Here is a 26,014-nt window from a genome sequence, read left to right on the forward strand (position 1 = left end):
AATCGATATAACTTAATATAACAATATATAAAACTACTAGGTGTCGGGTAAAGTTCCTTTCAGATACCACACCATTCCTTTATGAACGCAATAATCCTAGAAAACAACAGCAAAAACATTAAAGACATATGAAAATAACCCGTTGAAGTGGAAAATTGAGATTGTTTTCAAACTGACCTTTAAAATGCGTTTAGTATCGGCCTCTAGAGGTGCCTCACCAGTCACTAATTCAACTTGTTGTTTTAAAGCTGCATTACGTATTTTACACTGTTTAGTGAACATATCTAACATAATACCGCGTATCTACAAGAGAAACAATCATTCTGTTTACTATTACAGTTTAATAAACCGTATGTAAGAGCAACAGTAAATGAAATACTCACAACATCAAATTTATCTCCGGTTTTCGCCAAAGCGTACATCGGTTCTTCTTTACTATTCACGGGCCACTGTAAATAAATACATTGGGAGAACGATAAACACACTCAAACGTGGTGAACGGATAATAAGATAAAATCCCACAATTTACAGATTAAAAGAATTTAAAAGCAATCTCACCCTAGAGATCATCGTCACACCTGACGATGATCTCTAGGGTGAGATCGAAACGTCGTGTCTTTTAAATTAAATATTTTAGATTTAATAAATAAATTCTTGTTTTTAAATTCTTTTAATCTGTAAATTGTGGGATTTTATCTTATAAATACATTGTATACAATACATAAAATGATGAATTTCTAATGCACTGTAATTCTATATACAGAATATTTAATGCAATCTATCTTCAGCCATTCATATCAATTTAGCATGAAGTGTGGACCTTTACTCATAGTTCTGAACCAATGCGAAGTGTGGATGAAGTGTGGATGAAGTGAGGATGAAGTGTGGATGAAATGCGGATGAAATGTGGATGTTCATTATAAATTTAATAAGGCTCGAGTGAAGTTCTGAACACGTTTGAAGTGTGGACAATCAAAGATTGGAAGAATTGTGAGGAATGTGTGAGGGTTATGGGAATCCGAGGTCCATATATTACCTGATTATTTAACTTCACTCCCCCGACCTCTACCACAGTCTCTTCGAGCAGTTTCTCCGATATTCCTCCCGTTATCGATGTCTCTGACGACGAAATCTGCGCTAATTTAATCGAAAATAATCGTTTTAAATCCGATAACGAGATCACGTAGCGACTGTACAGTTTTTCCTGGATGAAATTGCGTAATTCCATTTTCACTTCCAGCGAAGTCGCATTGTCGTTCGTAGAATGAGTCTCAACGGATATTTCCATCGGAACGCAGTTTGATTCACCATTAACGCGAGCTATTTGATTATTATCGACCTCCATTTGAACGTTGGTCTCGTTATCGCTGGGTTCTGATTGCGAATGCGCACGCGTTCGCTCGCTTTCACTTTTAGTACGCGATCGAGAACTGTTTCTGCGTCTCCTCGGTTTCTCAACAATAGCTTCAGCTACAAATACAATTTTGCTAATTAAATTTGGAAATGAACTAATTTTTACTTTACTTTGGAACTAGGTCCAAAACTTTCTTTGCTGTATTCTAATTAAGACTTAATTTATCACCTTTGATCTTTTTCTCCATTTCTTTAGTTATTTTGAGCACCTTCGCCAGTTGTTGATACTTTGCATCCCACAACATGTTTTGTCTTTGAACAACATCTGGATGTCTGAAAAATATAGCGTCATCGTTTTTCGAATTTGAAAAAAAATATCAACACTCAGCCCTGACCTATATCTATAGCTTACTTGTCTATGAATTCCTTATCATATTCCATAATAAATTCCCATCCAACGTTCACCCGAACTTTGGACATTTGTTGTAAGATATCTTTGACATCTTCTGCCGGAAGCTGAAACATAACGAAGGTCACGCTTCAAAACATATTACATGCATAAACTAACTCACGAAATAATATAAACACCAGTCGTACCTTTATCACAGATGAAATATCTTTTCGCACGATAAAACGATTTTGAGTAAAACGCCAAACCTACAATTAGAAAAATACACGATCATAGAATAATAGATTTTAACACAAGATTCATGGATTTGATATCAGGACACATATAAAGACTGCCCTTTACAGCCATTACTGCCATATGCTAGAGGTTCGTAAAATATCTATTATCTTTTTATCATTACTATTATAATGACAAATCTGCCACCGGGTTTAGAATAACATACCACATAGTCGCGGCCTCGACACAAGACTTCAGCTGGTATTCCACTATGAGCACTACACGTATCCTTAGGATACAAAATCTCACTGAAATTATATAATACCATTTGACCGATTCGATCGTAAAAATTCTTGATTCAAACTCTTTAAAACAGAATATGATTTCAAATACCTTTTTACCATCCAGCAACCTTGAACAAGCATCGCGACTTGTTGTAGAGATCTGAGAGCTATCGCTGGATCTGTGTCTCGTGGTAACAATGCCATCAACTGACTGTACTTTATAACTTTGGCTGAAAGAAAAACCGAAAACTATCGCGTTAGTCCTCTGCTGTAATGCACGCATCTTCATCGTAATCGATCGGAATTTGACAGTTATTTTACCATTGATTAGTAATGCTTTGATTTGATCACTTATCGTCATAGTTTTTAACTGCGTCATTGAAAGCACATTGCTCGGTAAAGCTGGACGTTCTCTGAAAATAAATACCATTCATTCGATCATTACCTGCACAGATCATGGATCATCTACAATGGAAATTAGCGATTAGATTTAAACTTACTCGGTTTTGTTTGCCTCGGGTGGAAGAAGCATCGATATGTAATCTTTAGCTGAACTGTGAAATTCGGAAAAATCTTGACTTCGATTCGAGAACAAATTTACCTTTTCAGCTTCACTTAGTTCACTCTGCAATCGAAACAATTTGGGACTTTGTACAATTATGAGGTTTATTTCCTAGATAAATTCAGACCTAGATGAATGAGTGAGAAAATCCAATGTTTGATTACTGGGAAGTTACTAAATTTATCATTCCTGTCAAAATATGGTGTATTATTTACTTGTGAATGATGATATTCGCACGGAATCCACGATTCCTGTTGTTGCTGTTTATGCAGATATTCGTATGAAGCCAAACGCCGAGCTTTCGCTTCTTCAGATTCGGGACGAGAGAATCGAACTGTTACTGGTTTTGCTTCTTCCTCAACTTCTTCCTGTAAATCACCTGAAATTATCATCAACAAGAGTTCAGTCACAGAGTAGAGAGCATAGACGGAATCTTAATCAATAAAAAAAAGCTTTTCTAAGCCATATTAAAGTATGCATAAATCTGCAGCCTCCTTGAACCTGCACCCTTTCAGATGTTCGCTATTCTTGTGAAGTGAAAGTTGGACGATCAGTTTTTGAAAATATGCTGTTTTAAAATGTCTAATGTTACAAATAAATATAATTTTCCTGTACACAGAGTTGTGTTCACAATACTGATATTGATACTCACCATCATTCTCTGATTTTTGTCGACTGTCTGCTTTATCCAAATAAGTAAAACCTGGCTTCAGTTGGATCAAACCGTGTAAAGGAGTAATGTGCAGTTCACCTAAAACAATGAAAACACATTTTAAAATCGTTTCAACAAAAGAATTGAAAATTGCTTCGCGATCAGCTGAATTACTACCATTTTTAAATAGACCAACCGCGTACTGTTTCATCGAAACAACATTCGGATCAGAAATTAGAATCTGTTTATCCATAACATTTCTGGAAAATAGAGAAATTATAAAAAAACATCATTCCTGATATCATTCTACAGATTGGACCGGTATTCTAATCGATACTTACGATTCAAACATGGCGCCATCCTCTCCGCCCCCGGCACCACTACTAGACGAGCCATCCACATTTAACGCTATCTGTTCGCCTTTACTCTTCGCGTAATTCGGACCTTGTGTATTTATTCCTAGCTCAAGTTCAACCTATTGTATAAAATCAAACATTTAAGGTTCGAGTAATTTTTAAAATTTGGAATATTTCTTATACTGAAGTTAGCCTACCTTTTGTTGAATAGGTTTTATTCTAGCCGCCAATCGCGGGACATTGTCATAAGGTAAACTAGCAGGTCGTACTGGATACTGAAAATAAAACAAATCAACAATAACAGAAAGCAGCAGCGAGCTTAGCAAGGTCCTTATCCTGTAGGTAGTAGCTATTTAAACATTCTAGCTAGTTAATAATTGGGTAGCCTACCACTACTAGATATTGATTGGAGATTCACTAGAATCAAAACCATACCTGAAATAAGTAGAGGTTTTCTGCCAAACTCGAAGAAAGATACACATCGATCTAAATGTAAAAAGAGGCAAAGATTTAGTTAGATTAATAATAACAGGTAGTTTTGATTTTCAGCTGTAGATGGCGCTGAATGATGCCGGTGACGAGCTTATAACGCACTTTTAAGCCTTATCAACACTATATACATCAGTTAACAGTCACAGCACTCGCAGGATCTGAGAGATACTATCTTTCTTTAACGTTTAAACAGTAGCACGATTTTTCTAGCATTTTACAACAAGCTGAAACCACTAAAAATTACCTCGTGTTCAACTGGATCGTCGTCCAAGTCAGCCATATTGATGTGCGCGGACCACAACACGGACACTCAATCTCAGTACGACCACTTCACATTCTCAAATTCGGCTTTGAATCCATACAATCCATGCACAGAGAACTCCCAACAACAAACCCGTCACCCAAGAGACTAATCAACCCGCAGACGGTTTGAATGACAGGCCGTATCTGTCCGGATCGCATTCCGGGTACTGCACCAGCCCCTGGCATGCGGGTATACGTCGAAGTCGAATACGGCGAAGTGAATGTGAAACTCCGAAATTTACTCAATTAATTTTCCGCCACGCCCGTCCGAGCGGCTAAAATGTCTAATACACCTTCAGAAATTGGTCAGAGAGAGGAAGGAGAGCTGTCGGATGATGATGAACTATTTGATTTTGAAACACTTAAATTAATTGGGCCTACAACAGGAGGAGGTGGTGTAGATTATCAACTAATTAGTAGACATCCCCTCGGCGTATCCTACTCCTCAAACAATCAGCCGCAAAAGAGTCGTAGTTTAGTTTCACCCTTACAGTCTTCCCGTCATTATCACGAGAATTATGACACTCACTTCAGCAGTAGTAGATCGATGGACCAACAGCGTTACAACTCGTCGCATCATTCCTCCGCATCCCGCAGCGGAGGAGGCAGAACGACGACGGGAGGATTTTGGTCGCGATATCAGAGCAGTTTGTCGTCGTGGTCGGAGAGATACTGTCACAGTAACGAGAGACGTAGAGATGAGAATAAAAGAGTTAGATCGAGATCTCCGATTCATCGTTCTTCATCTTCCTCCAGTTGTAATACAACTCAAATAACCGATTCAACCGGCAAAGAATTCGCCGAAAACATGTCGGGTGTAATTAAACAATGTATCCTTTTATTGAGAGAGAGAGGAATGAGAGAGGATTAGCCCCTGTATGCAAGGATACTGGGGCCGGCTTAGACTTAATACCATTTTAATACCAACTTAGTTCTATAGCCAATCTAACAACTTAAGACCAGTCTTAAGATTTAAGACCACTTTTGGACTTAAGTTACGACTGTGAAACTGGTCCCTGGGGATAGAGTTCAATGTGACAAGCAGCGCTGTGTCGTGTGTCGCCAAGTGCGTTCAATAATGATGATAGTAATGGTAATGAAATTTATACCTATAAATTCACAGTCTTCATTAAGCTTTGATAACGAATCATTGTTTTAACCCTTTCAGTGCATCTACACCGCAGTACAGTGTATTAATACACCGTAGTACGGTGTATTGATATACCACAGTACGGTATGCACCACATTATATTAATCAGTGGTGATGGACTTAGCTAGAAACTGCACTGCATTATTGATGCAACAATTAATAATTGGTTTTTATCTATTGAATGGCAGTACCTTGTGAATGTAGTGAAATATGAGTAACTTATGATACACTGCACTGCAATGTAGATGCGCTAGCTCTATTCCCATTTTTCAACAAGTCTATAAGATATTCCACTATCATCATCTATCCTCCACATTCATTCATGATTCTCAATCGACAATTTCAAACCGAAAGATTCTTGACGAATTGATCAGCTCGAAGTCACCATTCATCGGAAAGTCACGGCTCTAAAAAAGATCGGGACACAATCAAACAGGAGATCGAAGAATGTCGAATAAAATATCGAAATATCGAAAAACAACTTGAAGATTTGGATGAACGCGTGAAAATGAAACAGCAGCTTTTAGATGATCAGTCTCCTCGTGAGTGTCGCTGTTTTTCTGAGTCTGATTTGGTGTAAATCTCACTGCTTTTAAAACTCTATAATTATTTATTTGTAGCAGTGGAAATTAATCCGATGAAACCCATTGATCGTCAAACCGCAAATTCACAAGTGATAGTAAGTTATTGTATCCCTGTATTCATCTAAAGTTTGATAACTCCTCAGAGACCCGTTGTGAGACTACAGTGATCTATTTATCCAGTCCAAAAGTTATCATAAATCCTGATAATACTAAGTTCGAAATAGTTAAGAAAGAACAGACATTTATTTTGGAATGACTAAAATGATGTTGTGTTCGTTGTGTTTAGGTGGAAGATGAACCCGATGAGTTAGAGTTAAGACGTCGTGCTCTCGCATCTGCGGTCAACGCTCAGATAAACGATGAATCATCTTGTTCTCCGGTTCCATGTACAAACAGTACCTCGGACGCTTCTATCAAACAAACGACTAGTGAACGAACTAACGGAAATGTCTCGAATAACGTTAAATTAATCATAGAAAAAAAGAACCAGATTCTGCCCCGTAATAAGAATTTTCTCGATACACCAGAAGCCGTAGCGCACAAATCAATGATAGATTTGACATCGGAACAAACTCAGATAATGCCGGTTAAAACGACGCTTTTTAAACCGAAACAAGTGATGAGTCCCGTTTCAACATTGACAGGAGTGGCTGATGTCGTACCATTCCTTGATACATCATTTCAATCTTTGCTTAAAACGAGTCCCGCGAAAGTTCGTCGCAATAGAAGAAGAAGTAAGTTTATTTGAATTGTAGATACAAGGGGTTCGCGTCGAGTGCGGTGTCTATTCTAATAGAATTTTGATTTACCTCGGCAGTATATCATCGGAGTCTCGGCAGTTAAAGCGTTTTAAAGCCCAGGGCCCAGTTTTATGGACTGGTATTAACTTTAACCCGGGGGCAAACTTTATTCATTTTCAATTGAGATTCGGGGGATTTGCAAATTGTTGGAAAATGGCCACTCCGGTGTGTCTTTCGACGGATTTTATTGTTTTTCTTTTTTGTTTTCAGAAGGAAGGCGAAACAGAGCGAAGAAATTATTAGAATCTAAACCGACTGGGTCCATATTCCGACCCGGCGTTATAAGAAATGTTCTGTCGATCGAGAGTCCCGATCAGCAAGTCGAACAATTCTTAAAACTGGTCGGAAATAAACAGAATAAACAATCGCAGCAAGGTTCAATACACGATGTGTTAACGTTGAAAAATGAAGACGATCGAATTAATAAATTCATCCAACACGTGGCTTCATCGGCCAAGAAAAAGAAACCGGTAAGTTTAACAACGATCTCTCGTGTCTCGTGCTGAGTTTATTGTACAATTCAGGTAGCATTTAGTTATTATCTTCCAGGGAAGGCAAATTACGGGGCAAATGCAAGATAATTACGAAGTCGAAGAAATGGATCTGGATAGTGAAGTCGATGAATCTAATACAGGTATTTGAACTGTTAAATCTTTACCCATAGTTTATTCATTTGACTGACTACTGGACACAGTTCAGGTTCGTGATGATCGGGTATATGACCGGTATATGTGTTCTGTGTTTGAAACAGGAATTCAGTTCATCGATTCGATACCACCTCGGATGCAATATAAATATGATCCCAGCGCTGTGGATTACGACGCGTCCGAGAATAATCTAGAATATGATCCAGCGATCAGTTTAGGCTACGATCCGATGCACTATACTGGTAATACAGCGCACCATTTATCCAGCTATCGGTATATTACCCCCGGTGTAAGTTATTATTGTTTAATCTCCTCGGATAATCATCTAAAAATAGCGAAAACTTATTTAATATATTGAATGTATTTTAGGAGATACTCCTCCCTCATGAGTTACAAGCTCCGCCTCCTCCCCCACCCCCCGACAGCGATTCTCCACCCCCTCTTCCCGACGAGCCTCCGCCCGTCGAAGATACTCCGATCCCTCCACCCGAATCTCTGCCAGAAGATAAGCAAGATGATGATGATGATGATGAGGATGATGATGATGATGCTGTTCCAGATGAAGATGCTGAATTGTTACGAGCTCAGCTTCTTCAATCCGTCACTGATAAACGTCGTAAGAAACTGAATCATCCGGTAAGCTCTTTAAAAACTCATTCTTTACAAGATTCTTTTGAGCATGTTCACTGCCCACTACAAGATATCTTGTAGTTCCAGTTCTGCCACTATGAGTTATCCAGTAGCTGATCGTTCTTATTCACTGTTACATACTTGCATTCAGCTATGACACAGTTCTTGATTGGCTGGCACTGCGACAAACTGCTTCATCGTCAATTTTGAACCACAGCTGAAAAAGCTCTATTGCAGACTATTTGATGTAGTAACTTGGATGAAACACAGTGGCAGCGAATGTGTTTTAAAACTAAGAAATAGTTATTATTGAATGTTGTAAATGTAATGTAATGATTTTGTGTAGGATGAAATCCGGGAATCATCGCCGATGACACCACTCACCAGTCGGTCACAATCACCAGCTGTACAACAAACAGATCAATCACCTCTTAATATCTCGACGAAGAAACATTCAAAACGTGTCGTCATGCCGTCGATAGACCTGGTAAAACTTCTCGTTAGAATTTCGATCAGAAATCTGAATTATCGCTGATTCTCGATCAGTCGGGAAATCCATCAGGTTTATGAGAAATCCGAATTATCGAGTGTTCAATTGTTTATAATTTTCAGCCGGGAAAGTTCATTATTCGTATCGGTAGTTCGGAAAGTGAGACTGATGAAGAAGAAGAAGAAGAAGAGACGGAAATACAGGAAGAAAAACACCCTTTAACTTCGATACCACCGACTAAAAACCTGGCATTCAGTATAAATTTAGACCGGTTTCTGAGAGAACAGAGGAACACTTCAGAGGTAAAGAATCAATTCATTTATTATAGATCCAGATCCTGTTATGCAGTTATGAGTTAAAGTTTCTGCATTTTCAATGTTTTAACTCTTTGCAATAAGTCAAATCTTAACTCGGAACTGAGTCTCACTAATTGAAAATGAACTTGTTTTTATTCACAACCACGGAACTGGATCCTATGAGTTTCGTTCTAACTGTATCGTGATTTCAGTACGCTACGTAGTTATCATTGCTGCCCTTTTCATTTTGTATCAAGGTTCAAACTATCGAAAAACCAACGGAGTCAAAGCCAGCAACACTAATCAAAACCAAAACTAAAAAACCTAAAAAGAAAATATCGGTGGACGACTTCAAGAAAATGGAAGAGAAAGTACATAGAGAAAGGTAATAAATATGTTTAGAAATATTGTGAGGGCCATTTTGTTATTCTCATTAACGAGTTGTGGAGGAGCTTGTTCTGTTGTCACATCGGTAAAACTTGATGACTCTTTTACCTGATGAAGCTATCATGCATTATAAGCAAAAGTTCATACCAGTATTTCTTATAAAACCAGTTTACCTACAATGTTACCACCAGTCTCCACATTTACTGATTGATAATCTGAAATGTTCAATTTGTCTATTGTAGAGCGTTGCTCGCCACGGATCAAAATAAGCTGAAGAAAGAACGTTTGCTGTTTGTGAATAAAGCGCGTTTGTTGCAAGGTGCGGAAAAACGCGTCGAAAAATTGAAAGAAATGTTAATGACGGCAGAGAAAAATGTGAAAGATATTCGCGAACATAAGACCAAATTAGCAAACACGGTAAACACAGCTTTAAACTGTCAGGGATTGATGTGAAAAAATGGAAGTCTTTAAAAAGATTGTGATTATTAATGAAAATGACTGAAAAATTCAGAAATAAGTGTTGAATATTTGGATCCCCTTTTTATGCCATATACTGTGTGTTAAAAGTTAAGAAATGATGTTTAATCCGTCCAGATTGTGATCGGTAGCCACTTAGGTTATTGTACCCTGATGTGAAAAAATGTGAAAATTCTGGTATTTTGCCATGAAAAAAAGTGTAAAAAGCCAATTAATTGTAAGGATGTGAAACCTAAACCACTGTAGAAAGAAATGATCAAAATCTTACGTGGAAAGATACTTTATTTTTATCTGTGCTTTATCTAGGTTAACATACTGGTACGCAGGACGAAGGGAAGAGAATCAAATCTGTCAGTTTTAGACGCTCAACTGAAAACAATCGGTCGACGCATCTTCGGTGAGAAGTACAAACCTAAATGGCTGATCGAGCATGAAAAAAAATCAGTTCAGGTTCGTTTCTTTGATTTATATTCTTACATAGCACCGTACTAATTGCAGCAATCAATCATGGCTTTCTACGCATAATATCAAAGCATAAAAATCGTCAAGATATCATAAAACATTCTGACATTACGAAGATATAAAAAGATAACGTTTTAAAGCATCAATAGGTTTTCCTGATATTTTAAGGGACACAAAAGCTCTACTTTCATAATTTTAGAATAGCACAGGTTTGAGTGGAGTAGCAGGATCCTGAGTAGACCTAAGAGAATGGGCTGGTTCATAAAGAGACACGATTTTGCCGCCCTGATAAGGAGGTCTAATTGTTTTCGGAGTTTGAAAAGTATTTACTGATATTTTGTTTTGATTTCTAGGAAACTCAAGAGCAATCGTCGTCGACTGTATCTCTCGACGAAGAGAAACAACGATTGTTAACATTACAGAAACAGTTAGCGGATAAAATCAAAGAATATCGTTTACAAGAGAATAAAACGGCATCGACGGAAAACCGACAACAACATCATAGAAAATCAGTTCATATCGCGGCAGTTGTAGCTCAACCGATGGTTATTGATAACGGCGATAAAATAGATCTACCGCATGTGAACGAAACCGAGATCGAAATGTCGCGTTTCGACGAAACCAATCGTAAACATTCAATACTGGAATTGAACACGAGTACGAAACCTGAGTTTGTAGATAACGAGACACAGCAGCAGCAGCAGCAGCAGCAGCAGCAGCAGCAGCAGCAACGAGTTGAGAATCATTCCCCAACTGATAATCAGGAGAAAACGATCGACACGATTGAGGAAAAAACACCGGAATTGATGAAAAAAATCACCAAGCTTCAGGTATTGAATACTACTGATCAATCGCTGTATTCGGGAAATGATTTACTGTTGATAAAAACATCTTAGATTTTGTCTTATTTCAGAATGCAGCCAGTAAATTGAATTCTATTGTAGCGCGTTCGGGCTGGTCTCCTACTTATAAATTACAACAACAACAATTCAAACAGCCTAAGGTATAGTAGAATATAGAACACAGTTAACTTGGGAGTGGCAAAATGAGTTGAGTGAAGGATTGAGAAAATGAGATCGGAATTCATGAAATAATTTCGAGAAAGGTTTACTGTATTTAAAACAATGTCTCCAGTTCCTCAGTTCTGAGTTCAGATTCGACTTATTGGTAATAAACTAATTTAACTCCAGGACCTGATGCACGGTAGTTATAAGTTATGATTGAAATCTATTTATTAGTTGATGAATGTAAGAGTTACAGATCGAAACAGCGCAACTGGGAATAGTGAAGTTCAGACTAAAGCCTTTCAGCCTTACACTAGCATGCTGACATCATTCAAAGGTTACAGGTAATTAATTCATCCAACCAAGAAACTTGTCTCATAACTTCTCTTCCAGTTTTGTGATTCCGATGATGATTAAAATGCATGTTTTTCAGATTGGGTCGCTTTTATCGAACCCGCGAAAAGCTACCGCTAAACTCAAAAACATACGCGAATAAAATCGATCCGAAGAAATTAGTCTGTAGATTTGATTTGATGGGAAAGTGTAATGATGATAGCTGTCAGTGGTAAGTTAGACAGTTTGTATATTATGATCTCTAATTCTAATCCAACTTTTACTTAGATCATCGGCTCTTCTTGGTTCGATTTTCAGGCAGCACAGTAAAGACTATACGATGACCGATAGTGAAATATTACAGGATATATTATCGTACTGTCCCGCAGAAGCTGGTGTTACTGCTGAATCTACCGCCGAAGAAATTCCAAGTATTATAGGTAAATATTACCAGCAGTTGGTGATGTAGGTGAAGTCAATGAGTAGTGGTCTTCCTCATACTAGTATTGGTCTTGTCAATTCATCCATGTGTCCAAATTTTGTGGAAGGTTGTCCTTTTTGAGGGGAACAAACCTCGGACCTGCTTCTGGTTATTCTTTCTAAATGGGTTGAGAGGGATGGCAAGTAAATCATGACTTTCGATGGATTGATCTTCAAAAATGACTATTAAATTTCTTCATTCTTTACCGCAGAGAAATACACGAATGAGTTGCTGTCCAATTCGAAAATCAATTTCGATAAATTGTGTTTCTTGTTGGTGACGCGAGTGAACGCGCGATTAGACAAAAAACATCCTTATTACGTTCCGAATGAAGCGAGAAAATGGAATCCTAAACCGACGGTGGAATCAAAGTGGACGATTACAAGCGTAGAAAACGATCATCAAACATCCGTTGAGCCGTCCATAGAGAAAGAGACAACTAAAACAGGTTCGAGCGTAATTAAATTGGACCTTGTTCTAAAAATGAAGATGTAAAATGATTTTTGATGTACCCTTGCTTAACACGAACAATCTAGGACTAAAAAATCATCAGTTGCCCAAAGGTTGGTTAAACTATTGGTTAGATTGGGTAGCTTGAAAACTCGACCACCAGTTGAATTCCCTAACTATCGGTTAAAGCAAAATGACCTTCCTTTGAGCAATTGGCCCCTGAATGATAAGATACAAGAAATCAATTTAGTTTATGTCAGAGTTAGTAAAAAGTCTGTGTTGAACATGGCTGATAAAGGCTGAGTTGACTATGGATAGAGTTGTTTTTATTCAGAGTGGTTAAACAGACTGACAGTCAGTGATCTGGATGATATGATCTGCGAGCAGGATTTACGCTATTTTATCCGCGCTGGAGACACGGTCGAGACGATGGAAGAAGCTGTACTCGACGACCCTCACAATACGTCGTTATGGATTAAATTAGCGTATCATAAACTTCACGACGCGTACAGCGAACCGGGCGTAGCGTTAGACCACGCTCTAAACGTGATGTCACGAGCCCTCGAGAAACACCGGCGTTGCAAAGATCTCTGGCTTCATTATTTATCTCTTTACGAAAAGCGATCTGAATTGTCGGATTTGTGCGATTTGTTTGAAATGGCGGTTAGATACGCCGCGCATTACGACATCTGGTGGAAGGTAAAATAACCTTTTTCAATCCTTCTTAATTATCTTTAAAACTAGACAGAAATTCTAGCTTTCCGCTTATCATTTCTTACCGAGTTAAACCCACTTAGTTTGATCAGAATCCAGTTTCATAGTTGTGAGTTTAAGTTAACTCTGAAGAACTCCAGTTACACAGTGATGATTTACTCCTATAGGAAACTGTGATACTCAGTCTATGAAACTGGGCCCTGGTGAATGAATGATCCGTTCATGTTGACCTGTTATAGGGTGTAACTATGGTTTATTGCAGTATTTGAAGATTGTAAAGACATACAGTGAGAAGGAGGCTGTATGTAATCGTATACTGACCTGGTTATCAACTCAGTCGATAACTGATGATAACTCATCAACTCAAATATCACATCATACTCTCGAGATAGTGTTCTATCTAGTCAATTTGAACAGTATAACTGGAAGGTTTCGTCCGGCTGGACAAGTTCTTCAGGTATTTTTTCATGCAAATCTCAACGGATTTCAGAAGCATAAAATGTTCGATTCTTTATTTTAAATCCTCTCAAATAATGTATATTTCCTAGGCTGTATTAAAAGGAAAACCGGTCGGTTCTGTCAACGTTCATCAAATCCTGACTGATAGTGATTTATGTAAACTACATTTAGCGTATATTCACATGCTAGAATTCAGGCAACTACCCGACGAATGGTTTATCAATAAACCAGGTCGACTTGTACTAAAGGTCAGCTCTCAAATATTGCTACTCATCTCCTCTGACCGTTCCAGTTCATGAATCTGTATCTGTTTTATTTTTAGGAGCTTCCTGTGTTTGTGTGGGATACAAAAATCCGTTCGAATTCGGAAGTTTTGATAAAACTTCTACAAGCAGCCATGAAATCGTTTAAAAGTGACTGTAAGATGACCGAGATATCTCTGTGCTTACGGGAAAACCTCACAAATCTTCAAACCGCTTTAAACAAGTAGGTTTTACCAGCCATTATTTTGAATATCGTTGTTGAGAAAATTATTTGTATATCGATGTTTTTTGTAGGACCGAAATTGCGAAGGAACAATGTCGTGAATTGTTGAAGAATAATCCGGATTGTGCTGAATTATGGATGCAGTTGGCGTGTATTTATTTACGCGATGAAAATGTATCTGGTGCTGTAGAGGTTTTCGTTGAAGCTGTGAAATTGAATCCGCATTCTCCTGAACTCTGTTTCAAACTCGCCCAAACTCTCCGCAATCAGGTACGTAAAATATACTCGTATTTCATCGTTCTGGGCCTAGTTTCACGAACAAGTTTCATTCAAGTTCTTGCTTTAGTTGCTTATATGGTTACTTTATGTGTTAGATTATTCTGCTCCCACATCTCTGAAACTCAGCCCATGGTTACTAATAAAATCAAAGATTTTTTGTGAAACTGGACCGAGGGCATCCTCATGTGAAAATTTTCTTCTTTATTATTTTATATAGAATGATAGAGTTGGTGCTTCTCAACTGCTGTGTAAATATGTCAATAGAATGTTTGTACTTTCCGCTGCTGCTGATACAAAGCCTACCCCGACTCAGTTATACCGACTGTTACTGGGACAATCCATATCGGTCCTGACACAAATACCTACAATCGTATCCACAATCGATCTGCGGAAATTGAAAGAGAAACAAGTTTATATTTGGTTGAACTACTGGTCAGTAGATTTCAAGTTTTTTTTATAAGTGATTTATCCGATACTGTATAAATTTTGTTAGTTATGATTTGGTTGTAGTTTGTTATTGGAATTACGCGGTGATCATAAACAAACATGTGAAATGTATGAAACGGCTCAATGCGTTCTACGCAAAACGGAAGACGTACAGCGAGTCTGGGTCAGGTATAACTTTTATAACTTTTCAAATTCTGATCTTCATTTTCTCTTTATTCATTTCGTTTTTGCCTCGATTTCTGCAAAAGTAGATAACGTTTTGTTTGTAAAGTTATTTGCAGTATCGATTGAACTTCGTGTCGATTGAATCCGATGTGAAATTACAGCAGAAAGAATTCCGTTTCTTACTGGAACTGATTCAACGTTGTCTCGTTTCGATGCCCTCTCAATTCCCGGTCCCCGATCATCCGCAACAGTATTACACGGATTACAGCTTCCACAACCAGGTGGCGCTCCTCGTTTTAGATAGTTTAACGGACGTCGAGGAGCAGGAAAAACTATTCGATCGTTATTTAAACGTGATGTCTTCGAATACGCAACTACTTAAAAGGTAGGAACGTTGACCGCGGTGACTAATCACATACAGCCAGTCTGTATCGATGAATTGTAACATTTTAAACCTCGAAATTTCTCTGACTCAAGGAATTTTGTGTAATAATCACATGGAAAAATCAGGAGATTTGTAAATGGGAGGAAAGTGGTCACCTAGCTTTATGTGACTAGCCCCTGCAGTTGAACCATTCTAGAATTTATTTCCTATGAATGAGAAGACGTTAAGAGTAAATCAATGATTTTGATATTATTTGTATTTGTTTAGGGCTGTAAGTCATTCAATCTCGTGTAGTAATATACCACGAGCTCGGATTCTAACACTGTCAGCCGTTCACTCCCATCAGACGCCAGTCATCTCTTTATGGAAAAGGTAGGAAACTTTATATCGTAATAAAGTGACATCTAGCGACCAGTTTAGTCATTACTGTCTGTCACATACACACTGCCAGCCTATATTTCTCCTGTAACCCTGGAGGCAGTTTAAAACTATTCAACTCTGATTGTGACCTGCAGTCGTTGATGTTTGTTTCTATTGAATGTTTGTTTAGATTCACTCTTTAGATGTCGATGACTCATTTTATATTACATTAATAACGCATTAAAGCAATTTGTTGTTAAGTAATTTCTCAACGTTTTGATGTTTGAATCAAACTGGTGTCGGATTGAGTATTGAAAGTTTGTTAGGAAGCTTTTCATGTGTTTATCAGCCAGTGACGGAGCCACGTTGGACGTCGCTACTGCCTGAAACCAGTGATGATTCACGCTCTGTTTATCAAAACTATCACTTTCATCAGCATCATTTATTAGTCTCCATTAGATGACCATTAATTTCATCAAAGACATCAGTTATAACGAATTCCATCAAAAACGGCGTCACAATCGCTGCATAGTCACAATCACTGCTGAGTAACAACCGATACAGTTTCACAATCGGTGATGTAAAGAGCGAATTTAGGTGGGTAGACCGGTCCGCCCTCTTCAAATTTCGAATGTGCCCTCCAAAAAGACTGGACATTTGTTTGCATAGAAGATTCTAAAAAGACTAAAAATAAATCCAAAAGGGCTATGAAAGCCTCTTATTGTCCGACTCCCTGAGGGAGCCCGCCACCAATGTTTCTCTTGCAGCCCTTGTATTGCCAAATCTGCCCTTTTCAAATCAAGTGCCCATTCCAATTTTCAGATCCACTCCCATTAACCCCTTTCAGTGTGTCTACACCGCAGTGCGGTGTACGAATCAGTGATGTATTTTGCGAGTACACCGCACTGCGGTGTATTGATTTAATTAGTGATAACTAATTATTTCTCTTGAAAGATGGCAGCACCTGTCAAACATAGTGAAATACTAGTAACTAATGGTATAGACGCACTATAGCGGTATTCCCGTTATTCAACACACTAGGGTGGAATTTTTTAGAATTTTCAAATTATCTTCAGCACTATAGGGTATTAATTAGCCAGCATTGAAAGGGTTAAAGAATCGTAGATCCGCCGCCCTTGGATGTACAGTAATTTTCACGTAACTTATACAAACAATCTACAGTTGTCAACGGTTACTGAGTCATTGAACGGATTGTTGACTCAATCGTGTGTTACGAAGCTGTTGGCCTTTTCGGGACCTCCGTTAATTGGATGAAGTCGCCGGTTATTCGTAAAACGGTTTTATCGATGAAAACTTTTTGATTGGTTTTGACGGTCGATGAATAAATCTCGGTTTTAATCTCGTTAGAATAAAACCAATTATTCTTAACGAGATCATTATCAATGTTTTACTGTCCGTTTCTCGTGTGGTGTGAAGTATATTCAACTTTTTCATTCGAACGCCGATTTTGAACACCGTTTAAAAGTTGAGAAGTCTAGGCATGGGCTCAGTTTTTATTCGCTATTGATCGTTGAAATTCTTCAAAGAAACGTCTGCCGAATGTATATCGAACGCGAAGATGAATTTCGCTGCGCGGTGAATTCAACTTCTGTAATAAGTTTCGTATTCCAACTAATAACATTTTCCATCAGTTCGTATTGATCTTCGATCGATTGTAGAATTCTTCTGAGAAACTTCAAAATCAGTTAGTCGTATGAAGACGAGATAGAATTGATTGAATTTGTGACATTTATAACGTGTATAAACATGTAATATTGCTAGAACGAAAGCTCGCAATTTGGACCGTTTCAAATGTCGAATCCGTCCGTCACAAATCTGGTTGAGAGTTCGTCACGGCAAATTTTTCTTATTCATAGCTTGAGTTACGGATATGAATCAGCAGTTTTTCGAACAGTTGTCGGACGCGTTTTATCCGTGGTTTATCAGCGTTGCGTCGCGCTGCGTACTGTCGGGGGGTTTTAACCATACGAGCAACTAGTCCTAAACAATCCGTGTAATGAACCTATGACTCACGCACCTCTTTCTATTCACGACCACTTCCATCCAAAATTAGTTCGTCGGGCGGCGGCGAAAAACATCGCCGGGATTTCTAAAGGATTTCGTATAAAGCTCGGGTGAATATTGCGCTGTTAAGTTGTTGAATTGCTTGTTTAATGAGTGATTCACGGAATCGAGAATCCGGACGTTGTAGAATTGGCGATGAAAACCAGATTGATCGAGATTAGGGTCTTAAACTGTAAACATTACTCGATTGAAATTAATTCTCTATTTCCTCCGTATCCAGTTTTATGAATGACTCAAAAACTCTCGTCTATCGCGATTTATTTTTCGAGACCATTTTTCATCTTCGAATAATCTTTTCATTAATAATCTGTCAGTTGAAATTGAATCTTTTTGAAAATTTAATCAGTCCCAAGAGTTTAATCAGCCGACGAGTGAACTCAATCTCTTTGTGTTAATACGCCTTGTAAATCACGTAGATTTTTACGATATTTTGTTTTCATATCGAGCCTAACGCAAGCGCCAGGAAAACACCTCGAAACAATATATGTAGTAATTTTGCATTTGAATGTATGAAATGCTGACGTGCATATAAAAAAAGAAACTGAAATGAAGTTACGGGACTACCTAGCATTGTTTCTTGTTTCACAAAAACCATCATGTCGGAGATGGTGTTTCGCTAAACAGTTTAAAAGTTTCTGTTTGGTGTTTACTAAAAAAAAAACTTGAAGCAAAGCTGGTCTTCAGTGTGAAATAACGGCATTCTAGTTTGATATGATCAATAATGCTGTAGCAGACTGAAGACCTTTAACAGCGAGTTATGATACTGAAACTAATCTTCACATTTCTCACTTCATCTATTCATCATTGATTTTATAGGAAATCACTGAATCTGCTTTTTGTCAAACTGAAATGAGAGATACGTATATTTGTGTATTATATTATATTGATTATTTCTCTGCACTGATTAAAGCTATGATTCTAATACATCTATCTGAATACTGACATCAAACGTGATTCTGTCCAAAAAGTGGTCTTACAGATATTATTAAGACTGGTCTTCAATTGTTAGATTGGCCACGGAAATAAGAATATGGGCTTAGACCGGTCTTAAATCTAAGCTGTGAGTGTACAACAACTGGCCCCTGTTCCATGTTCCTGGCTGTGACTTGACTTGAAAATTTACTTATTTTGATATATCTTAGACCCAAAATATGTGTCCTGTCGATTGAAAAAGGCAGTTTGTCGTTTAAAAATAAACTCTTTCATTCAATTTCAGTGCAATAGCCATTTGTTTGCAAGAAGGAAACTTCAAAGAGGTAAAAAATGTTGTTTTTTTTTCTATTTGATTCGCTGCGAGTGCAGCTCACTGTCGGCAGTCTAGTCTGGGTGAAACCCCATCTATAAACTGTTTAATGATGAAAACAGATGTTTAAGACATCTCCGCAACCGGTTCAGTTTTACCAGTAATTTATTCATTGTTTCGTGAAGCGAAAATCTGATTTTTAAAACCGTACCGTTAACCCTTTCTTCACCAATCCTGTGTGAAACTAACAGGGTATTTACCGTTAATACATTAATTCGAACATTTTCTTTTGTGTATTTCAATGAAATTTTCTGTTAGGGTGGCTACTGACCTGGAAAAGGAATCGGATAAATCTAGAAAATAATAAGGGAAAACGTAAGAGATTCGAAAAATTTACCAAAAACTGGAAAGATATCTCAGATAATGTTATTGACCGCGTGTTTCTTTATCAATACGTGATTCAATGAAAAATGAATGAATTGTAACATTTTAAATATAGAAATTTCTCTGATTCACTCGGGGAATTCGTAAATGGGCGGAAAGTGGCCACCCTGTTATTGATAGCACTTTTCAGATGTTGGCAGCCCTGTACGGACTGAGCGACCGTGTATGGCAGGAAAGGGTTAAGAAAGTGATAGCGCTCTAGCTCGATTCTCCGCTCGATTCACCGCTAGATTCCCCGCTAGATTCCCCGTTCATTGTGTCCGTTCTTTCATCGGATTAATATAAAATCCGTTATGATAGATAATGTACCTGTTATTTTGACCTCACAGAGTTCTATCGATATTCACCGTGTCGACAAACCGTATTAAAACACATCAAGTCGTACGATGCGAACAAATTTCATTACGTCGTCTTCGGGTCAAAATTCCGTCACATTTTCTCTCGCGCGTTTTGCGTGAGTCATGTTCGCGGCGCGATCGAGTTCAGTATTTTATTAACAAGTGTCGGATGGCTGGATGATTAAACCACTTTGTCTCATGCCTGTCAATGATATCCCATCCCTGACTCGTTTTCCCGGGCCGGAAAATCGCCTCGAATTCGATTTGCGCCGATTCAATGGCGAATTGATATGCGACGAAAAGGCTTTCGATTCAGTTTTGCGAATAATCGAGGTTGAACAGTTTGATCGTAATTCAATCCGAATGATAAGATCGTTCGAATCAAATGACGCAAAATCTCAGAACTGTTAGATGATTTGAACATCAGCATTCTGATTATAACTGCTTTAGAATTGGTGCCTGTAACTATCTACATGCAGTCGGCTAAGAATGTCCGACTTAGAGTAATTCAGATTTAGGGATATTCGTTTAAAATTCAACCGAGTAAAAAAAATCTAAATTGAGCCTACTTCGCACAAACCACATCATAGCTGTCTATAGCGCTATATAAACTCTTGTGGTATATGAATAATCCTTACAATTTATCTTTTAATTGTGGGTATTTGTTAAATACTTGTAGAACATTTCTATGTTGTTGCGTATATTGTTTGTTGATAATGGCTACAGATATGTTTGTTATTGTTCCATTGTTTTGTATCAATGTTGCTTCATATCTAGAAATTTCACCGTTTTTTCTCTCTTCTAATTTTTGAATATTGTAGGCTAGGAACGTGTATAAACAAGCAGTAAAACAGATGCCTTATGAAGTAACTCTGTGGAAAGACGTAATGTTACATTTCTATTTCACCGTTTCATCATTCATTTCATATTTCATAGAATACTCATCGTTATTATGAATTTAGAGGTTCTGGAGGTGTCGGTATTTTTTCTCAATTTTTCTAAATGTTCATCCTTCGAGGCTCAAGAGAATTCATACTGGTACTGATAAAAAGGGTCTTTCAGGAGTCTGGGGGAAGCATCATGGGTTTTGGGGTAGCTTTCAGGAGTCTGGGGAAAGCATCAGGGGTTCTGGGTTAGCTTTCATGAGTCTGGGGGAAGCATCAGGGGTTCTGGGTTAGCTTTCAGGAGTCTAGGGAAAGCATCAGGGGTTTTGGGGTAGCTTTCAGGAGTCTGGGGGAAGCATCAGGGGTTCTGGGGTAGCTTTCAGGAGTCTGAGGGAAGCATCAGGGGTTCTGGGGTAGCTTTCAGGAGTCCGAGGGAAGCATTAGGGGTTCTGGGTAGCTTTCAGGAGTCTAGGGAAGTTACAGGGGTTTCCCGGTAGCTTTCAGGAGTCTGTGGGAAGCATCAGGGTTTTGGGATAGCTTTCAGGAGTCTAGGGAAGTATCAGGGGTTCTGGGGTTGCTTTCAGGAGTCTGGGGATGTTACAGGGGTTCTGGGGTAGCTTTCAGGAGTCTAGGGAAGTATCAGGGGTTCTGGGGTTGCTTTCAGGAGTCTGGGGAAGCATCAGGGGTTCTGGGGTAGCTTTCAGGAGTCTGGGGGAAGCATCAGGGGTTCTGGGTTAGCTTTCTACGGAAGCTTCAGTGTTTTCGTGGTAGCTTTCAAGAGTCTGCAGAGTCTTTAGGAAAGCTTCAGGGGTTTCAGGTAGCTTATTGTGCTGTTCTATTCTCTTGTTTTCATACTTGTTGATCTGTACGCTTCTGTTTGAAATTGAAAAACCTCACAAGCAGCACACACCACACGCACTGATGAATAATAGATGAGTTTTGGGTCGTTAGTAATAATTAATGCGCTATTAATAAGTCTTTAAAGAGAAGATGTTTGAATTGCTCGTCAATCTGTCAAATATAGCACTCGAGTGAATCCTCCTCGTTTCGTTCGATAGCTCTTCACATGTCGTCGGGTATCGATGAAAAAAATCAGTCGAGTGGTAATTAAAACTAACTCATCAATAACAAGTAATGAGACCTGTAGAATACAGTACAGATAGTCTGGTTCTGTCTGTGTGTGTGGGTTGTAGTTATAGAGGAGCTGTTATACCTGGTATACAATCAGTAAACATAAAGATAAATAGTACTTTGAAGGTAAACTAGATTTATTTGCCCCTTATTTCATAAAACGTTGCCTTTTCATCTGAAACGCTCTTTTAAAAAATCTAACATTTCCATCTTTTATAAAAAATAACAAAAGCATTTTTTCGCCTTCGGTTATTATTATTTTACAGACCGATTTTCCGATACAAAACATCGATAAAACTGCGTAGAATTTCGAGTAGTTTCACCGCAGTGTTTTCAGTGACGACCAACTGCCGATAGACAATCGTTACAATTATTGTAAAATGTGTAATATTGTCAGCGGAGGCGGCAGCGGTCAGGAGGAGAGACTGCCGGTGATTCATTTAAACCACGCATCAATCACTCTTTGATAATTAATTGTCATTGTGTCATCACACTCTATAACAAACATTACTCTCTGTATTGTTACTCGGTTCAGATAAGTCTAATTAATCAGTTAAACGCAGCATTGTTTGTCGTGTGAATTATCAAATATTAGAACACACGATTCTCGATTATTTGTTTGATGATGAATGCGACGTTTTTTCAGTTATAAATCACTTTAAGTCCACACGCGTTACTATTATCATTATACGTGGTGCTTCGTGGTCATTCGTATGAATTAGTTACGGGTCAATTAACACTCAACGCTTTTGGTCATGAATTCCACGAGTCTAAAACTATTCACTAATGTACTATAATCAATGTGATGAACTATGACGAATGACATCGAACTTTATGTTAATGCAATATTTCAAATATTGCGTTATTGTATTTGAAGCTTTCGTAGTACAGCAACGTACCAGAAGCCGATTTCTAAGTTCTTGGTTAAGATTTTGGCCGAACTTGATCCTTATCTTGACATCTTCTATTTTCGAGTCAATATTTCAACTAAAACGATATCATTTATTTTTCAATTTGTATATATCTGTTGAGGTTTTGGGGGCTTTTAAATGCTTTATATATTAATGCACTGTATTTGGGGTGGATCTAGTGGGTATTTCGGGCCCATGTTGTTCATCCTCTCAGATTACTATATTTCTGCTTTATCCAAACAATTCCCTTTCTTCCTTTTAACCCTAGATCCACCCTGTGTCTGTGTATGTTTGATATTCAGTGTATGTTTGATGTTCTGTTTTCTGCCTATATATAGTTTATCCTGTTCGAGTTTGTTCGCGGTAGTTCGACTGATGCACAAATATTGATTAACGAAGCGACAAAGTTGGGATTGAACTTACAAGAATTTCTACAAACTATTTCTCACGCATGAAATGCCCGGGAACGTTGACTAGTAGTCGCCCATATCCGATTGGGCTTTATAGCGCGATTGATAATCTCTGAGTTTGCTGGCCTACTGTCAGTCCGGAGTGGGCTAGCTTGCTGTCAGCCCGGAGTGGGCTAACCTACTGTCAGTCAGGAGTCTGAAAGCTTGCTGTCAGCCTGGAGTGTGCTGGCCTGCTGTCAGCCTGGAGCTCGCTGGCCTGCTGTCAGCCTGGAGCACGCTGGCCTGCTGTCAGCCTGGAGTGCGCTGGCCTGCTGCTGGTGACTCTCTTCGGGCAAAAGCCTGGGAGTCACTTCATATCACCGTGATATAATCTGTATCTTTTCTACTTAATGAAACCAGTTGGATTCAGGATGGAACTATCATTATCGGCGTATAAACTGAATGCTGGCTGACTGAAGAGCAGTGAGGAGTTTATAACGTGCTCGTGCCTTTACCGCCCACCGCCCGCCGCCCGCCCACCCAGTCACGACAACCACCAGTTTATTTACCGTTAGTGAAATGCTATCACAGATTCACGTGATATCCCTGGTTTTAATGAAGCATGTCTTCCATCTACGGGATACGTAAGTAAGTATATTTGGGGGTCGAATAGATAGATTCATAACTCGTGGAGTTGTAGGATGTGAAAGATTTCAATTCGTTTGAAATCAGTTTTATTGCACTGTTTTTCGCGTTGAATGTTCACGCGCTGCTTATGAACTTTTTTAAAAGAATATTTACTGCAAGTGATTCATATATTCATCGTTGCTTCCCTCATTACTATTGATTACTATTGATTATCAGAAGACTTTTATTTCGCCCTTTGTGATAAGTAACAAAAGTGACTGTTCATCAAATGATATAATTGCATTTTATTATTTGACGATTAGAAAATTCACGAATTCATATCTTGAAATAATTGCTATCTTGTATATAATACTTGTCACTGGTTTCATAATGTCTGGAAATGTCAGAGTTTTTTTCTCAATATATCAAGATCGGATTCAAACATGACATTTACTGACGATGCACTATTAAAAGTATTAGTAATCATATGTTTATAATTATTATTATTATATTTGTGAAATATTATTCAGATGTATTAATACATTATGATTTATTCTAATTTCTCATTGTACGTTATTTTCTGTGTGATTTTTGTTCCATTGGCGCATATTCGGTGTCCACATATGGCCTGTGGACTAGAGGATGTCGAGGACAAGTTATTCATTGAAATAGTCAGAAGTCATGTTTATAGAGAACAAACTGGTCCCTGAGTTGTAAGACTGGATCCCCATAGTACTGATTCCACAGTGGAGACTTAAAGGCTAAAAATAAGCTCATATCTTATTAGGCAGTTTACTGGACCAAAGTGAACTAAGCCTGTTGACTATAGAACTGGTGGCAGGGATTTTACAATCTCTGGCCTACGAGCAATCATCTATCTCATCAGATGATTGCTCGTAGCTCTCACTGACTGAACACAATACAATGATACAATGTAAGGATCTCGGATAGGAGGAAGTGAAAGTAAAATGGGATTCATCAAGCCGACAAACAGCACAGTCAAATATCTGATAATTCATCACATCCCTCAAGTCATTACACAGTCAACCCCCGATATACCGCCCACGCCGGTACAGAACGATTTTGGCGGTATAGAGAGTATGGCGGTATATCGGGGTTGTTTTACTATGTATTTGTATAGAGATTTACTTTGAGAAAACCTGGCGGTAGGCGGGGTGGCGGTATATGGGAGGGCAGTATATCGGGGGTTGACTGTATATCCCTATTTTGATACCTAATTCAATCTACTAAGTGTAAGTCGTATCAACACAAGGATAGGTCACAACTACGACGACTTTAGTTAGTTTAGTCATCGAAGTGATGATACCGAAACACAACCATTTCTATAGTTTCATAGGAGTAAAATAGTACATAAGTAAAATAGTACATAATGTAATTGATCTTGGAAGAATATGGTTTGTAAAATGTTGGCTCGAATGAAGACGCTTATGAATAGTTAGTTCAATTCGTCCTCGTATAGCGTTAATGACCTTGCAATGATTTATTAGGTCCTCGTTCTATAATTATTAATCGTGAAAAAAAAATATCAGTGCTGTCAATAAGGGATGGTTGAAGAGAGGGATGAGTGAGAGGAGTGGGAGGGCTGGATGAAATCAGTCAAGAGTTAATTATACGTCGTACATCAACTGTTGATTATAGTGTGATATTACGGCAATTAAACTAGAAGCAAACAGCTGAGTCCAACCATCAGAGATATTTGTCCTTTTATACCGGTGAGACCTAGAAAATAGCTGCAGAGATCAGTGTGTGGCAGTTACAGAGCTGCAATTTTATACCCATCGATCGTTGAGAATCTGGATACACATCAGGAAAACATTTCCAGCAGAGA

The 26,014-nt window shown here is 38.3% G+C and overlaps 2 protein-coding genes across 3 annotated transcripts; one reads left to right on the plus strand and one right to left on the minus strand.

Annotated features, from left to right (window-relative positions):
* Nucleotides 1-4,609, minus strand: LOC141907645 (DNA-directed RNA polymerase III subunit RPC5-like). The gene is made up of 18 exons (XM_074797362.1): nt 4,569-4,609; nt 4,268-4,318; nt 4,030-4,107; nt 3,818-3,951; nt 3,654-3,736; nt 3,477-3,575; nt 3,040-3,203; nt 2,763-2,887; nt 2,584-2,675; nt 2,372-2,492; nt 2,205-2,286; nt 1,951-2,010; nt 1,766-1,869; nt 1,583-1,686; nt 1,037-1,470; nt 384-449; nt 178-303; nt 1-96 (listed from the first exon to the last, which is right to left on the minus strand). Exons 1-18 carry the CDS (start codon nt 4,602-4,604, stop codon nt 37-39), a joined length of 2,019 nt encoding a protein of 672 aa, XP_074653463.1. The 5' UTR covers nt 4,605-4,609; the 3' UTR covers nt 1-36.
* Nucleotides 4,610-4,835: 226 nt separating this feature from the next.
* LOC141903916 (zinc finger C3H1 domain-containing protein-like) lies at nt 4,836-24,624 on the plus strand. 2 transcript variants are annotated; one of them, XM_074792299.1, is made up of 31 exons: nt 4,836-5,457; nt 6,152-6,319; nt 6,398-6,456; nt 6,648-7,095; nt 7,372-7,631; nt 7,711-7,795; nt 7,913-8,097; nt 8,178-8,444; nt 8,785-8,925; nt 9,051-9,230; nt 9,482-9,609; nt 9,854-10,028; nt 10,395-10,538; nt 10,904-11,380; nt 11,464-11,553; nt 11,789-11,898; nt 11,988-12,119; nt 12,206-12,327; nt 12,580-12,816; nt 13,153-13,517; nt 13,795-13,989; nt 14,081-14,239; nt 14,314-14,477; nt 14,549-14,747; nt 14,974-15,188; nt 15,267-15,371; nt 15,475-15,753; nt 16,021-16,125; nt 19,415-19,454; nt 21,045-21,107; nt 23,488-24,624. In XM_074792299.1, exons 1-31 carry the CDS (start codon nt 4,908-4,910, stop codon nt 23,602-23,604), a joined length of 5,964 nt encoding a protein of 1,987 aa, XP_074648400.1. In that variant the 5' UTR covers nt 4,836-4,907; the 3' UTR covers nt 23,605-24,624. The 2 variants fall into 2 exon arrangements, with proteins under 2 accessions (XP_074648400.1, XP_074648408.1); XM_074792307.1 differs by having other exon boundaries at nt 6,401-6,456.
* The last annotated feature ends 1,390 nt before the right edge of the window (nt 24,625-26,014 follow it).

This window comes from Tubulanus polymorphus, chromosome 1 (assembly GCF_964204645.1).
Source record: "Tubulanus polymorphus chromosome 1, tnTubPoly1.2, whole genome shotgun sequence".
Classification (NCBI taxonomy): Eukaryota; Metazoa; Nemertea; class Palaeonemertea; order Tubulaniformes; family Tubulanidae; genus Tubulanus; species Tubulanus polymorphus.

What these genes read in the sequence shown, in the direction of transcription:
- LOC141907645 (XM_074797362.1), bottom strand. Translation starts at nt 4,604, where the DNA reads ATGGCTGACTTGGACGACGATCCAGTTGAACACGAG. An exon ending in ACGATCCAGTTGAACACGAG is followed by an intron (nt 4,319 to 4,568) that starts GTAATTTTTAGT and finishes TTTTACATTTAG; the next exon opens with ATCGATGTGTATCTTTCTTC. An exon ending in GAGTGAAGTTAAATAATCAG is followed by an intron (nt 450 to 1,036) that starts GTAATATATGGA and finishes ATTTATTTACAG; the next exon opens with TGGCCCGTGAATAGTAAAGA.
- LOC141903916 (XM_074792299.1), top strand. Translation starts at nt 4,908, where the DNA reads ATGTCTAATACACCTTCAGAAATTGGTCAGAGAGAGGAAGGAGAGCTG. An exon ending in GTAAGAAACTGAATCATCCG is followed by an intron (nt 8,445 to 8,784) that starts GTAAGCTCTTTA and finishes GATTTTGTGTAG; the next exon opens with GATGAAATCCGGGAATCATC. An exon ending in ATGAAAAAAAATCAGTTCAG is followed by an intron (nt 10,539 to 10,903) that starts GTTCGTTTCTTT and finishes TTTGATTTCTAG; the next exon opens with GAAACTCAAGAGCAATCGTC.